The sequence below is a fragment of the Sycon ciliatum genome, chromosome 2, assembly GCF_964019385.1.
Source record: "Sycon ciliatum chromosome 2, ocSycCili1.1, whole genome shotgun sequence".
Classification (NCBI taxonomy): Eukaryota; Metazoa; Porifera; class Calcarea; order Leucosolenida; family Sycettidae; genus Sycon; species Sycon ciliatum.
Genome location: NC_088644.1, coordinates 41,189,544 through 41,204,154, shown reverse-complemented (window position 1 = coordinate 41,204,154; position 14,611 = coordinate 41,189,544). Strand labels below are relative to the sequence as shown.

Here is a 14,611-nt window from a genome sequence, read left to right as displayed (position 1 = left end):
GATAAGACTGCTGAAGAGTGCCTCGGCAGTATCGCTGTCATGTCTGATTTTTCTCACTCTCACAGCTAGCTCATGTCATGAGCTCATGCAGCAGCATTTTCAAGCGTTGCTTCGCCATGACAACAACATAATAATGTCATCACGTGCCCGCACAGAATTTTTTTGTAAACAAGAGAAGAGCGCTTCCTTTTGCAAAACCTTTTCAAATATTGTACGGTGAGGAAGTCGGAATGAAGTCGGTGGGCATGGCACTGCATTGGTGAAAGCCGAGAAATGGCGTCAAAGGAAGAGCTAGGAGTGCCTGCTGAAGAGCGGCCTCTGTGCGGAAGCACAGCGGCTAATTCATCCGGCATGTCGTGTGGAAATCTGAAATATCGCTTTCTGATGACTGGCATTGCGTGTCTTGACATAGTAAATGTTTGTCCTCGCTTTCCCGAAGAGGATGAAGACATGCGAGCTGTGGGGCAGGAGTGGAGGCGAGGTGGCAACGCTTCGAACAGCTCGTGTGTTATGTGCCAGCTTCCTGGCGCACGCTGCTGGCTTCTGTCCACTCTAGCCAGCGACGGGTTCGAGACTGAGTTTGTGCAGCGAGACCTGGAGCAGAACGGTGTGAAGTTGGATTACTGCGTGCGCCATGATGACTGTCGCCTACCGACGTCCTACGTAGTGTTGAGTCAGGCCACCGGATCACGTACTATCGTGCACTATCGTAAGCTACCCAATCTGGACTTTGCTGATTTCGATCGCATCCCATTGGAGCATTTCAGCTGGGTGCACTTTGAGGCTCGTAACATGACCGAAGTCAGTAAGATGATTGAGAAACTGACCAGGCACCAGCAGTGTCAACCTGATCAACGCCTGACAATATCTGTTGAAGTGGAGAAGACACGGCGAGAGACGTATCCGCTCATGGGCATGGCTGACGTTGTATTCATCAGCAAGGAAGTAGCTCAGGATCTTGGCCGCAACGACGCTAAGTCGGCAGTAGTGCAGCTGCACTCGTTGCACTGTCGCAAGGATGCAAAGCTGATATGTGCATGGGGCAGCTGTGGAGCGGATGGGTTCAGTCAGAGCGAGGGCCATGTTCACTGCGATGCATTTCCACCCGAGTCTCTAGTGGACACGCTGGGAGCAGGTGACACGTTCAACGCCGGTGTACTGTACGGCCTGGAGAGTGGCGCGTCGTTATTCGAATCCATACGACTGGGATGCTGGCTAGCTGGCCGAAAGTGTGGTCGCCTGGGTGTAGGCAATCTGCTCGATGGCCTATCGGAATCAGACACAGTATACAGTCTGGTTTCAGGTCAGCAACACTGACTCAACGCCGGTGTACTGTACGGCCTGGAGAGTGGCGCGTCGTTATTCGAATCCATACGACTGGGATGCTGGCTAGCTGGCCGAAAGTGTGGTCGCCTGGGTGTAGGCAATCTGCTCGATGGCCTATCGGAATCAGACACAGTATACAGTCTGCTTTCAGGTCCAGCAACACTCACCGATCGTTACGCTATATCCAGTGCAGAGCGCTGGTGTGCTAAATTTCGAATAACATTTTCAAATTCGCTATAGTCTTGATACTCAACAATTGTTTTTTTCCCATATTTCCCCTCAGCGGTAACGTTAGTCTTTATCCTCGCAGCAACCTTGCTCAAACTATCAGACCGTTGATTTTAGATCCGACAATATTTGAAGGTTTGCGTATGGCAGAACTGTTGATTTCCATAATATTTTTTAAAGAGTGTAGCTTCGGTCTGTGTATTCCGCTTTTTGATTTCGGCAAATTGAGCCTTCTACGGACGTTGGATGAACTTCACAAGGTGAAAATAGTGTAAGTAGTGGTTTTGGAATACCTATAGTCATTATCAAAGTTTTATTTTCTATTGTTGCCAGGTTTGGCTTGGTTTCTGTGTACTACTCTGATGGGTGTGAAAATGACCAAACAGTACTGTCCACTATTGCTAGTCTATTTTATTTTCGGAACTATGCTTCGGCATGAATGTTGACAGGCGACAAGACATTGTCCAGCCCCTCACACACAGAGCCCGGCTTCAGCAGCAATGGCTACCATATTGGGGATGGATGTTCGGCTGAAAAACTGGGTACACATGCACACATTGGTTTCTTCAATGAATAATAACTGTGACACATGGTCAGAATATGCTCCCCTTGGGAGCCATGTTGCTACAAGAGAAAAAAACAGAAATCTAATACTGCAAGGGAGAACACATGAAATCAAGACGGTCCATTGATGGTTCGCGCAAACATATCCGGATTATGGATTCACGAATGTACATTCTAAGAATAATAGAGTTATTACATGCGTACGTCTGTACACTCCGTCCTATCAAGAAAAAAACTATCTACACGTACATGTATGCAAAATTCTGTCAAAACCTTATCATCTCATATTGTCGATTTCCCACACACTTCGTGATATTGAGAATAATTATACGTCCCTGCTAAAGATATTGTTTATGAAAGTAACATTGGTAAATATGTGAAGAATGCTTATTCCCTGGTAAAGCCTCTATTTTGTTATGTACAAGTACTGTCCGGCAGGCGAGTGCGTCCCGTACTGGATTCATTGGCTACTCCTCTTCCGCGTTCACATCCTGACTTCTTTTCAGGTCACCAGGCATGGTAGGGCTGAGCGGTGGGGCAAAGTCATTGGGAAAGTCCCAGCGCATGATGGCGCCATCCTGGCTGACGCTGACGATGAAGCGCGTGTTCGGGCAGATCTTGATGCGGCTGATAGTGGCACTGTGGCCCACACCGATGTGTGTCACCCGGCCCTCCATGTAGCGCCACAGCTGCATGCACATGCACACACGTAAACACAGGTACAAAATCTACATCTTTGAATTTTAAGTGTGCAGCGCATGCAAAGCTCATACATATAAATTCAAATATAAATACACACACACACACACACACACACACACACACACACACACCACACACACACACACATCTTGCATGTGCATGCAGAAAGACAAGCATAAAGTAAAACTGTAAAGGAGAGTAGGAATCCACTCTCAAATAGTCACCAATCCACCAAGACAACCATCTTTCTTTAACACGGACATTGTTTTAAAGTCAATACAGCTCTATTAGGGCGACCAATAACTTAACACGATGGCCAACCACCCCTCTACAACCATTGTGTTCCACACTGCAGGCATCAGGCATACATCTCTACATGTGTGCGAAGTCATGAGCCTATGTCTACATGTGTGCAAAGACCGAGTGCTCAAAATGCCAGGGAGGCAGAGCGTACTACTCAGAACAGTCAAACAGTGGACAGAGAGGCTCTGTGATTGTAACTCAGAGTTTCATGCACAGCCCTGCAATCATCAGACACGGTGTATGAAGTCAACGTGGCTACGTGTCCTTCATGCTTCATTTGGCTATGGAGAATACCTGGCCAAGGGAACCGGATAATACCTGGCCAAGGGAACCGGAGAATACCTGGCCAAGGGAACCAGAAAATACCTGGCTAAAGGAAACCACCTTTCTTGGTGGCTTGAATGGTACGTCGTCTTTGACTGCAATAGGCAACGCTTGGCGAGCTACCAAAGTCCAAGTAGTACTGACCTTGACAAGTCGGTCTTCTCCACCGGACACAAGGAACATGCCATCCAGCGAAATGTCCAGTGCATTCACGCTGCCTACGGATGCCTCGATCTCACGAATTGCACTGCCGTCGAACGTCTCCCAGTAACCAATCTGAGCAGGTATTACAAAAAGGAAATGCATGCCATGGTTTGAAGAATAGGTTCGGAGTGGCTAGCAGAGATACATGGATTCGGGTAAAGACAGCGGAATGTTCTCCGGTCTATCCACTTGGGTGGGGAAACTCTACGCGAGCAACGCAACTCAGAATTGCACTTTAACTAATAAATGACCATAACCCAAAGACAACTTGAAGCGCAAAATGATGTATTGGTATAAGGAAACTTGAAACGCGGAGTCACAGCGCAGCTTCCTCTCTCTCCATGGTGTATCGGCAATACGGATTGCTACAGTGGAGTCCGCACATTTTAGAAAGCCGCAACACGCACAGAAACTAGGATCAAAGGTACGCGCACATTGAAGCTGAAATGGTCATTGGCCGTCCTGAGTCATGTATTGTTCGGAACAAAAAAAAGAAAAAAAGTATGTGTATGTACCTACAGCACAAACATGCTGCAGGCCCGATAATAAAATAATAATCAGAGAAACATGATGAGATTGGGTTCTTTGCCAGTACTGTTTTCCGAGAACGGATACACCTTTCCTACAAGAATTTAGAGCTTTGTGAGTAATGACTCAATGAAATACTGACCTTCTTATCCGTGCCCGTGGCTATGATTTGACACTCAGTTGGATGGTAGCAGACATTTTGAAAGAGCGTCGAGGCAAAAATAACTTGGTTGCGGACAAAGCGTCTGAAACAGTCAGAACAGGAAAACCACGTCGACTAGCGTGCATTGCACATCCGATGCATTGGCCACTGGGCGGCACTTCTAAATACTAGTAAATAGTCATGTTTCTCGGCTCTCGCAATTCGGACTAGGGCAGTTCGGAAGACATTGGTAAAGGAGAATGATGGTAGAGAAAGGCACAGAAACGACCATGGGCAGATTAAGTGACAACATGATCCACACTGGGTGAGAGGGAACATGCTCAGTTGCCTTAGCAACATATGGGACCTATTAATCGCGTATGCATGAGCAGGACCTGTGGTGAAATGAAGGTAACTGGAGTGTTTTCATTGAGACAGAGAGTGTATATATCAGGGACCCTTCAATAGTTTGCATCGGCATGAACTTGTTAATCTCACCCTAAGTCCCAGATGATACACGATCCATCCACACTGGCGCTCACACACTCAGAACCGTCTTTGCGAACCTGAGGACCAACACAGAATAGCATTATCACGATAAGGAACTCTACAGAACTGCTGAATGAAATCCAGTCACGTCACTCAAGCACACGTCGGGTATGGCACAGCCATAGACCTGTGAATACTGGGCTGCGAAACGATGCAAGGCGCAAACTTGAGTGACACGGTTGGATTTCATTGTGCAGGACTGTACTTACAACACAAAGCGAACATACCTAGTTTGTAAAAAGAATCACAAATGGCCAGCTTGAATGAGGATCCCCATTAGCCATACCACTCTCCGGATTCCGAGACAATCCGCGTTGAGCATTTCCACTGATCTCGTCATGATTGGATTAGGTCGGCTGTTGCAAACTAAATACATGATTTGAAGATTAGGATCCATATGCCAGTGCAGTGCACCGTACTGGCATATCCACGCGCTGCCTACTACTAGTACTACTACTAGTACTAGTCTGACCTTTATCATGGTGATGGGTCCCTTGTGCTCCTTCATAGCATCGGCCATGCGCTGGTAGGTCTTGGTGATGTTCCAGACACGCACCTGGCCTTCACCTCCACCGCTGACAACACGTCTGCTATCCTTGGTGGCACAGAGCGCGGTGACACCCTGCACGAAAAAAACCAGAATTGGTTTTACAAAAATATGCGCTAAAAATGGAGAAAAATGTTGAAATTGTGACAGCCACCTCAGCCGGGGTGTTGCACCCCTTGCATTGGCATTCAGCTAGGATTCTCAGCCAACAAACTAAAGTAACTCATAATTATACAGATTACATGCCTAAAGGTCTGTGTTAGCTCAAGGACTCAGGGTGTTATTGGGCTGGAACATAATTTTACAACTGGAAAGCTACAACCATCCAAGAGCAATTTTAATGTCACTGGTATTTTCTCCCAGAGGCCATTATCAGGCTCAGGATGAAACCATGGAAACGGTCTCTTTTTATTGTGTAACCCAGACCGCTAACAACTAAAAAATAAAAAAATAAAAAAATATGTCACGGTTCGCGTGAGACTCGGCCAAAGGCCCAGTTTTCCGCATCCGCAGGAACGCCACCACCCTCTTGGATCAAGGCGCAGATGCAGCTCCTAAGCGGTGGGAGGTGAGTAGATCAGACCCACCACAAAGTGGTCAAAGACCGAAATCCCATTCACTGCATCCATGTTTCCCTCGTGCCAGGCCACGAGTTCCCAATTAACTGTGGGTCGCAGCACGGCTGGAAAAAATCCTTCCGCTTCCAAGCAGGACTTGAACCTGGTACCCTCTGTTTCTCAATCATGGTCTTAGACCATCCCACTATGCCTGCCTGTAACAACTAAATGGAACGCCTAAATATTCTTCAGTACTGGTGGTACTACGAAATGCATTCAAGCACCAGGCAGAACATCATAATTTCAGACCTTGTTATGGGCATCCTCGATTGTCCACATTGGCTTCCCACTCTCGGGAAAGAACGCCCGGATCTTTCCATCATTCCAGCCTATATGAATCACATAAGAATCCCAAAGAAGTATGCATCAATGAGACAAGAAGGAAGAAAAATTAGAAAGCATAGTTTTAATATCAAAACAACCACAGTCTGGTTGTCCCCCTCCTCCTCCCCTCTCTCCCCATCCCGGGCCCTCTTTTTCTTCCCCCCATGACAACACAATCAACCATATACAACAACAGAACTGTAGGGCTTGAAAGTGCTACATCACAGCTATGCAGCCCGGGGTCATGACGACACTGACGTTTGGATCCAGTGCTTGTATGGACTCCGGCATACACGCAGTGGATGATCTTCCTTCACAGCATAGTGATACACATCCACTGGTAGTGACTGAACTGGACTGGACCACCCCCCCCCCCCCCTCCCAGTCAGGCCAGACCCACTTCTGATACAGTCAGACCTCACTTAACCGCACACATCCGTTTTCCACAAAAAAATATCCGGATAGGCGAAGGAACTGGATAATCGAACACACACACTGTATGTACGCATGGCATATGATGTAAATCGGCAACCAGCGATGTTCTTCCGGATCGCGAGGATCCGGATAAAAGAGGACCGGATAAACGAGGAGTGACTGTACAGAAAATCACACCTGCATGCGACATGAGGGGTCCACCCACCACACCCTATAATTTGCCTTGGGCAGAGTGGATCCAGAAGTCGGTATTTGTTGCAATAGATTTAGAAAAAGCCTTCCGACGACTTCTGACGTCATCACTTTCAAGCCATATTCATCAAAGTTTGCTCACAGATCTGAACAAAGTCCCCATCACAGCGGCCCACACATTCTCTTGCAGCATTTTTCAAGTGCCTGTTCAAACACCTTTATCCAGTTCTCACCTGAAATGATGGCTTTGCCATCCTCTTGCACAGCAATGGAGTTACAGACCATGTTGGGCACTGAGATCCGAAGCAGCTCTTGTCCAGTGTACGTATTCCAAACACGGATGTCGTTCTTCGCACTCGTAACAAATAGGTCAGAGCAACCTCTGCAACGGGAAGCCAAAAGAGACCAGCAGTTGGATGTATTCTCTAGTTTTAGCTTCCGCTATATTTAAAAATTAAGTTGGTTGCTCCTGCATGTTCTACTATGAGTTCGTAAAAAGATTAAATGAAAAGTTCATGGTTCGTGTGACACCCAGTCAGTCAGTAATTGTTTACATCCACACAAAGAGATGATTTTGAAACTGTCCTAACTTTGATGTAACAACATGACCCTACATGTCCAAACAGACATTTCAGAACTTACGCTGCGAAAGAAACGTCAGTGATTGCGCTTGGCTGACACGTCCTGAGCAGCGTTGGCTTGAAATCGAGATAATCCGTGAAGTAGGTCTGGGAGTGGGTACTGCCAATGTACATCTGATGGCCAACACCGCGGATAGCTACAGCGTTTACGCCGCCCTCCGCAAGTTTCAACGTCCTGCAGTGTAGAGAGCAATCACGCAGCGCAACTCAAATCATAAGAATTACATCATCATACATGTATATGCTGGATCAGCCTGGATCATGGCTGGATGACACAGTATATGCTGATATTATCGTATGTGCTGGATGACATCATCATTCATGCATTGTGTATAGATTGACAAACAAATGCTTAAATTATGCCACTCATATACATACCGTATGTCAGCGCCTTTAAAGCCATCGTCTTATATTCAAAACACCGTTGCTTTCCTAGATGTTTTAGATGCAAAATTACTCACCCACTGCGCCATGCCATAAAAAGTCAAAGTCCACCCAGAAATTTCAATCTAAATCTACTTGTTCACCCTTCCTGCTGGGCTGTAAGTGTGTTAGCATAGTGCTTATTCCTTCATTTTTGCAAAACATACTTCAAATATCATTTCATTTATGAAGCCCATGGCTTTATAACTGAGACTGGCTTTATAATAGAATATACCACCATGGCTTTAAAGGTACGGACATACGGTAACACCGAAATGATGGAAAAACCTTTCCAGAAACACCAAAGTCAGTCAAAAGGCAAAGACGACAGTGAAAAATGGTAACCAATTCTAAGAAAAGTATTACAAGCAAACATAACAAAACTTTACTTGTTATTATTATCAGCGCATCACCCATGAGAACTTTCATTCGGACTTACTTGAGCCGCGCGAGCTTGTCAAACTGGAAGACACAAACAGTACCATCACCCGCACCTAGCAGAATGTCTCCTGATCTCAGTACTGACAGGCACTTTATACCCTGGCTGAAGCGGTTCTTTGTCGGGCCGTGCTTCGAAAGAAGTGCCGTCTCCAAGTTAATCTAGAGTCCAGAAAGCCGAGGAAAAGTATGCATAGTAAGTGAAGCAAAGAGATTAGTGAAATTGTGATAGAGTTTCATCAACTGCATAACCATGCTGACCATTGGCATGGGATAGAGAATAGCAACAAATGCAACGGATGGTCGCATTTTTATCGCACCGCAAATTAAAAAATACATTTTACGCCTCCAGGTATGCTGTTCGGTCAGACTGGGTTATCCGCATCCACAGGGACGCCACCACCCTCAAGGATCACGGCGCTGATGAGAAGACAAGACCCCGTTCAGTCCCGCTTTCACTTAGCAACACTTGACCCGCATAGTTCCCTCTGTTTCTCAAACATGGTCTTGGCAGGCTTGTAGACCATCCCACTATGCCTGCATGTTTACAGCAGGAGAGAGGGGATCAATCGTTACTCAGAGTTTACACTTTCACGACCATCAACCATAGAGAACTCTTTGGGAAGTAGTTCATGACATGTATGTGTGCAATTTAGATGGTAGCACACGTCAGAGATAGCTCACCTTCAGTATGTCACCTGTAGTGGTTCCACAAATTGCAAATTTGTCTCCTTCTAGCACCTTGTTGGGAATAAGGAAACACATCGCACTTACAAAAATGATGTTCATTGTTGGTACCATAACTACATGTCCAGGAGCCAAACTAACAACTGGTTGATCAGGTGCCGTTTCACTACACCACACTGTTCAATATGATCTTGCTACGTAGGATACGCAAGGCGTTCAGTTGTACTTCAAACAATGATTATCCCCAGACGTACAGAAACATCATGCCATGGAAGATCCTCTAAAAGGCGAACTAAAGGGTGACAACATTTGGTGGCTCACATCTGCAATGACTAGTACTAGGCTGTGCACATGATGAATGGTCTGGCTTGCAGTACAAGGTACAACAGGATACTCCATTTCACAGTTCCTTAAAAGAAGATGAGGTCAATAAGTGCAGCTTAGCTCACCTGTATGCACTCGACATTGCGCTTCATCTGTCCCATGTTGATGTCCTGAGGGTGTATCTTACGATTAGGCAGGTCAAGCTTCCACACACGCAGTGTACCACTGAACATGACAGACAACCAGATAGACATGAACCGAGTTGAAGGATCGTATACGACATAGCACTAAAGAGAGAGAGAGAGAGAGAGAGAGAGAGAGAGAGAGAGAGAGAGAGAGAGAGAGAGAGAGAGAGAGAGAGAGAGAGAGAGAGAGAGAGAGAGAGAGAGAGAGAGAGAGAGAGAGAGAGAGAGAGAGAGAGAGAGAGAGAGAGAGAGGGAGAGAGAGAGAGAGCCAGAGATGGACATTCCCACTTCAACGACTATGTGCCACTACGTTCGCATTGTCGGAGCAATTTTTTTATCCGGCTTCAAATGTGCCATAATCATACTGAGCGAGGACTATTCAAATGATGCTCTCAATAATGTTATGAAAACGTCTGAGAAAAGAAAACCTTAATGGATGACACGCACATGACCATCATCGACTTATTTCAACTCACTCTCCTCCAGTTAGGAACCGTTCATCGTCGTCACAACAGTACGCCACCACCCTTGCTTGGCCAGCGCTGCGCATTGCCGCAGGACTACCGCACACGGCGTCCTTCTTCTCCAAGTCCCATACCACAACACTAACAACACAGAAAAGCAAAACAAAACAAAAACCTTTATAAAGAGAACGGATGGAAGCGTTCCAATCAGAGAAGCGCACATGCATTGGCGCATGTGTGTGCCCCCCCCCCCCGGCCCTAAAAGAATTGATACTGGATGTCAAATCATCAGTCCAGATGCGGGTAAACTCTCCCTACTGCAACAGTACGCAGTGTCACACTCACTCCCTGATGCCCTGACTCCCGCTGACTCACCTGGCATCGTCTTTGCCACCGAGTGACGCAAGGTACTTGTCACTCGGCGAGAACGCCAGACTTTGGATGTGCACACGGTGCAACGTGAAAGTGGCGTATCGCGTCTTAGTAGGATAGTGCCATACAATGATGTCCGCCTGAGCAGGAAAAAGCAAAAAAAAAGTGAAATGGGTTATTGCCACGTTACCCAGCAATACTCTGATCATCCGTACCGAATCCTGAAGAGATTCTGAAGAGAGCTGAGGAAAAAATTAAACAGGCTCAAGAGGGGTTCGAACCCTCGATCTTCGGTTTACAAGACCGACGCCTTACCACTTGGCCATTGAGCCACATGGAGTGTTTCTAGGAACCCGTATGAACAAGAGCAAGCAAGTACCACTGCTAGAGTGAAAAAGGGGTGCGGATGGTCCTGCCGTTGAAAGTTTTGTATCATGGTCTTGAGTCTGGCAAGGTGAGTGAGATACATGCATGTTCCATGAATGGGTTGGGATAATGACACTGCAACATGCGTCAGTGCTTTCAACTTTTCACTTCAAACCCGACTTCAGTCTCGGTTATCAAACTTATCATGGATGCCGGGTTTGAATCCCAGCCAGTAGGGCAATGTCTCTACGAAACACACCTTGAATCCCATGTGTGTCATCTGTCCCGACGCAATCAACTCGCCGCTCTTCGACATGGTGACGGCCGTGATGAAGTTCGTGTGGCCGGCCAGGATGTTCTGCTCGTGTGTCTCCAGGTCCTCGATGATCAGGCTGCAGCCGACCGGGTAGATCATGTGGTCGGCGTCCGGGTGAACGTACAGGCCTCGTAGCACATCACCTACAGAGTATGCGCCCGGAGAGCAGAAGAGCACATTGTCTACACAATGAATGAACGTCAGCACATTGTGTATTCACTTGTGAGGGTGATGATAAAACACACCACAATAATCAATGCACTGTGATAGCAATTCAGGTCACTTAAACTAAATTATACGTCAGTATTTCTGAGGTGAAGCAGCACAAATCGTGACCGGATATTAATATACAAAAGAAAACGGACAATTATGAACAAAATGCAGACATCTACATGTACATCGTATAGAGTGCACCAATGTTGTCCACTGCCAGTTCATGTACTGTATATGTAGTCAATGTTATCCTTCTTGAATCTCCTGTCCTGTAACGCTAGGTCAGTAGTGCCTGTGTACTCCACGCCGGTACTGTACTACTATCAATGTACCATCAACTGCCTCCAGTACTCCCTACATTCCCTGCATTCTGCTGCTGGTAGGTACACTACCGGGCTGAAAACTAGGATTACGCGAAGTCAGGACTATCTTTCCAAAATTAATAACAGTCAGTCTACGTGTGTGTGTGTGGGGGGGGGGTGGTGGGGGTGGGGCATGTGCAAAAAGGCAAAGGAAGCACTGTTGCTACAGGCCGAGAGGTAGTGGACACATGGTCAGCTCCTGTGATGTAATGGTATGGACGGGGGGGGGGGGGGGGGGAAGTGGACGAGAGAGCTGGCCATGTTTATTTATATGCTGTATTGGAGCTGTAAATTTCTTCGGAGCAGTCTACCTGCATGGTATGTGAGCACATGGAATGTGTACTGTTTTATCATGGCAATTCTCTGCTTTGATGTTATTGATCAGCAGTCGAAAGTAGAAGCACGGGGCAACACTCCCATGGCTGTATTGTATACCAATGAAACTACTTTTTTTTTAAAGACGGTCAACCGAGTATCACTAGCAACAATTGGCCCACTCTATACCTGGGGGGTCAGACAGAGAATATTTTCATAACTGGCAAGGAGAATGACAAACAAAGATCTACCTTGCAAAGCAGAGTAAAAAACACAAAAGGAAAGCATGTAAAAACAACCCCTCGCGCTCCAAATCACTAATGCAATATTTATGTGAATCACTGACCGCTATATCCGACCACATTGGTGAGTTGTAGTCGCCGGACATCGTCGTTGACCAGGTCACCATCACGTGTTCCACCGGCCGAGACCAGCGGTGCACTGGTATCCTGCACCTCGGCTGTCGCCATGGCTACGATGACGCGGCTGCTGCCGCGATCCAACCGCTTGTACAGCTAAACAAAACACTCCCCAGTGGAGCCTTCTGCTGTTTGGTGTGCTTGACTTCACAAACTGCAGCAGTGCACACACGAGCAATGGGTGTACAGCATTTTAGTCATAGTCAGTCGTCATATGATTCTACTAACCCACTGGACACTACTGCATCATGGCAAGTGAATAGAGAGAGAGATTAGACGAGATGAAACCCTCTGCTCTCTCTGCGACCGTAGGCTATGGTAGAATCTCATGATGTTTCAGCGTCATCCACACTCATATTATTTCAATACTGGTATGCTTTGAATGTGTTACAAGAACATGGACATGCAGGGGCGTCGGAAGGAGTTTGACATTGGTGCGGCGAAAGTGTGAGAGGGGGGTCCGGGGGTTCTCCCCCGGGAAAAATGTTTAAAATTCGGCCTAAAAGGCCATATTTTAACGCTACAAAATAATATGAGAAATAAGAATATGCATGCTGATGATACACCGCATTGTCGATGTAAAACATGGTACCTGTACAAGAGTCGACAAGCCAACAACAAGGTTGAAATGTAAAAAAAACTTCGAAAATTATTGGTGCGGCTTTGGCCGCACCTGCCGCACCAGTTCCGACGCCCCTGACATGTGATTGCGACGGAAGGCAATTACGTAATTACATGTATTTGACTGAAACCCTAATTCTGTAAGGGATCAGTAGCAGTTCAATTTTGTAGTCATGATTGTGTACATTAGCCCGTGTTTGAGAATGTGCGAATACCCGATTGAACAGGACATTTGTCTTGCCCATCATACGTTGCCTGTAGTTGTGTAGAATCCGGGCTATCACTGAGCATTTGAGCGACATTCATCATTGTGAGACAATTCATTATTAGAAATTACCTGATGAAGATTTCTTCTAGATTGACAGTATCCGCCACAGCGTGCTCAGAGCTGCGTTGAGGAGTGGTCGTGAACAGGTGCTCCGTCTCGGTGAACGGGTCGACTCACCGTCCTGTCCAAGCGAGAAATTTCGTTACCGGATGAAGGCCTATTTCTTCATCTGCAGGAACTGATATTGAACAACTAGTATTCAGCTTTCTACTTCAACCCTTCAACGGTGAAGTCGCAGCGATGACTGGACACACCATGGACTGCTGGACATCGACGCTCCGTCCTGCCATGTCGAGAAAAGGAAACGCTTTGAACTGAAGTGGAGCGCAAGCCAACCAATAGCTGCCATGGCTACGAATCGCCAATGGCAACACGAAAATGACATGTCACTTGTCAAGTGTCACTGTCACTTGTCAGTGACCATGGTGACCTGGGACTGGGGACATGTCGACAGCTTCTGAATCTGAAGTAATACTAATAGTAATAACTACAGACAGTAGTTCTGTCAGTGTCACAACTAACTTCACTTGAACTGTGTGCGTCACACAGCGACGACTGACACAAATCACGCAATAGTCAATACCATGAACACCCAGGCCAGGGATTATGATAATTATGGTGGCCTACTGGCTAGCCTGCTCACACAGTACCAGTACAGTTGTACTGCAAACGGCCCAGTGGAGAGTTGTGCAATGAAGGATACGTATGCCGCACGTCCATATACAGAGATAAGCACACATACCATGATACGGGTAACTAACACAACTACTTGCGGACCCTGCAGAAGCAATATGCTCCACTGTGCAATAGAAACCATCAAAGACTGAAAAACAAACGTACTGACTGAAGTAATCCACAGTACCCACTGCACATGTCACAAAACCCACAGTACACACCACAATACCCTCTGCACACATCAGGCTCAGCAAATAACCCATTGCCCCCGGACCATAGTACACACAAACATAACCCAAGTCCAGTAATTTTGCGAGTCCTGATGATTGCTTCACAAAGCATGAAACTCGAGTAGAGACTGAAGTTATAATTCACTGGATTTCCTGTAGTGTCTTGTATAATAGCGTGTCTCATATAGAAGCCTGATTTTGAAGATACACTGTCAGCACATATGCCTGGTTTTGGTATTGACATACA

The 14,611-nt window shown here is 46.5% G+C and overlaps 2 protein-coding genes and 1 non-coding gene across 3 annotated transcripts; 1 reads left to right on the top strand and 2 right to left on the bottom strand.

Annotated features, from left to right (window-relative positions):
* The first annotated feature begins 194 nt into the window (after positions 1 to 194).
* Positions 195 to 2,029, top strand: LOC135810120 (ketohexokinase-like). The gene has a single exon (XM_065323584.1). It carries the CDS (start codon positions 274 to 276, stop codon positions 1,315 to 1,317), a length of 1,044 nt encoding a protein of 347 aa, XP_065179656.1. The 5' UTR covers positions 195 to 273; the 3' UTR covers positions 1,318 to 2,029.
* An 86-nt stretch (positions 2,030 to 2,115) lies between these two features.
* Positions 2,116 to 13,717, bottom strand: LOC135810119 (cilia- and flagella-associated protein 52-like). Its single transcript, XM_065323583.1, has 16 exons — positions 13,469 to 13,717; positions 12,438 to 12,664; positions 11,145 to 11,344; positions 10,523 to 10,659; positions 10,160 to 10,288; positions 9,624 to 9,723; positions 9,172 to 9,228; positions 8,489 to 8,649; positions 7,628 to 7,801; positions 7,219 to 7,367; positions 6,284 to 6,363; positions 5,343 to 5,492; positions 4,820 to 4,887; positions 4,322 to 4,424; positions 3,592 to 3,723; positions 2,116 to 2,807 (listed from the first exon to the last, which is right to left on the bottom strand). Exons 2-16 carry the CDS (start codon positions 12,559 to 12,561, stop codon positions 2,586 to 2,588), a joined length of 1,986 nt encoding a protein of 661 aa, XP_065179655.1. The 5' UTR covers positions 12,562 to 12,664; positions 13,469 to 13,717; the 3' UTR covers positions 2,116 to 2,585.
* Positions 10,780 to 10,851, bottom strand: Trnat-ugu (transfer RNA threonine (anticodon UGU)). The gene has a single exon. It is a non-coding gene; the product is annotated as a tRNA-Thr (tRNA).
* Positions 13,718 to 14,611: the final 894 nt, after the last annotated feature.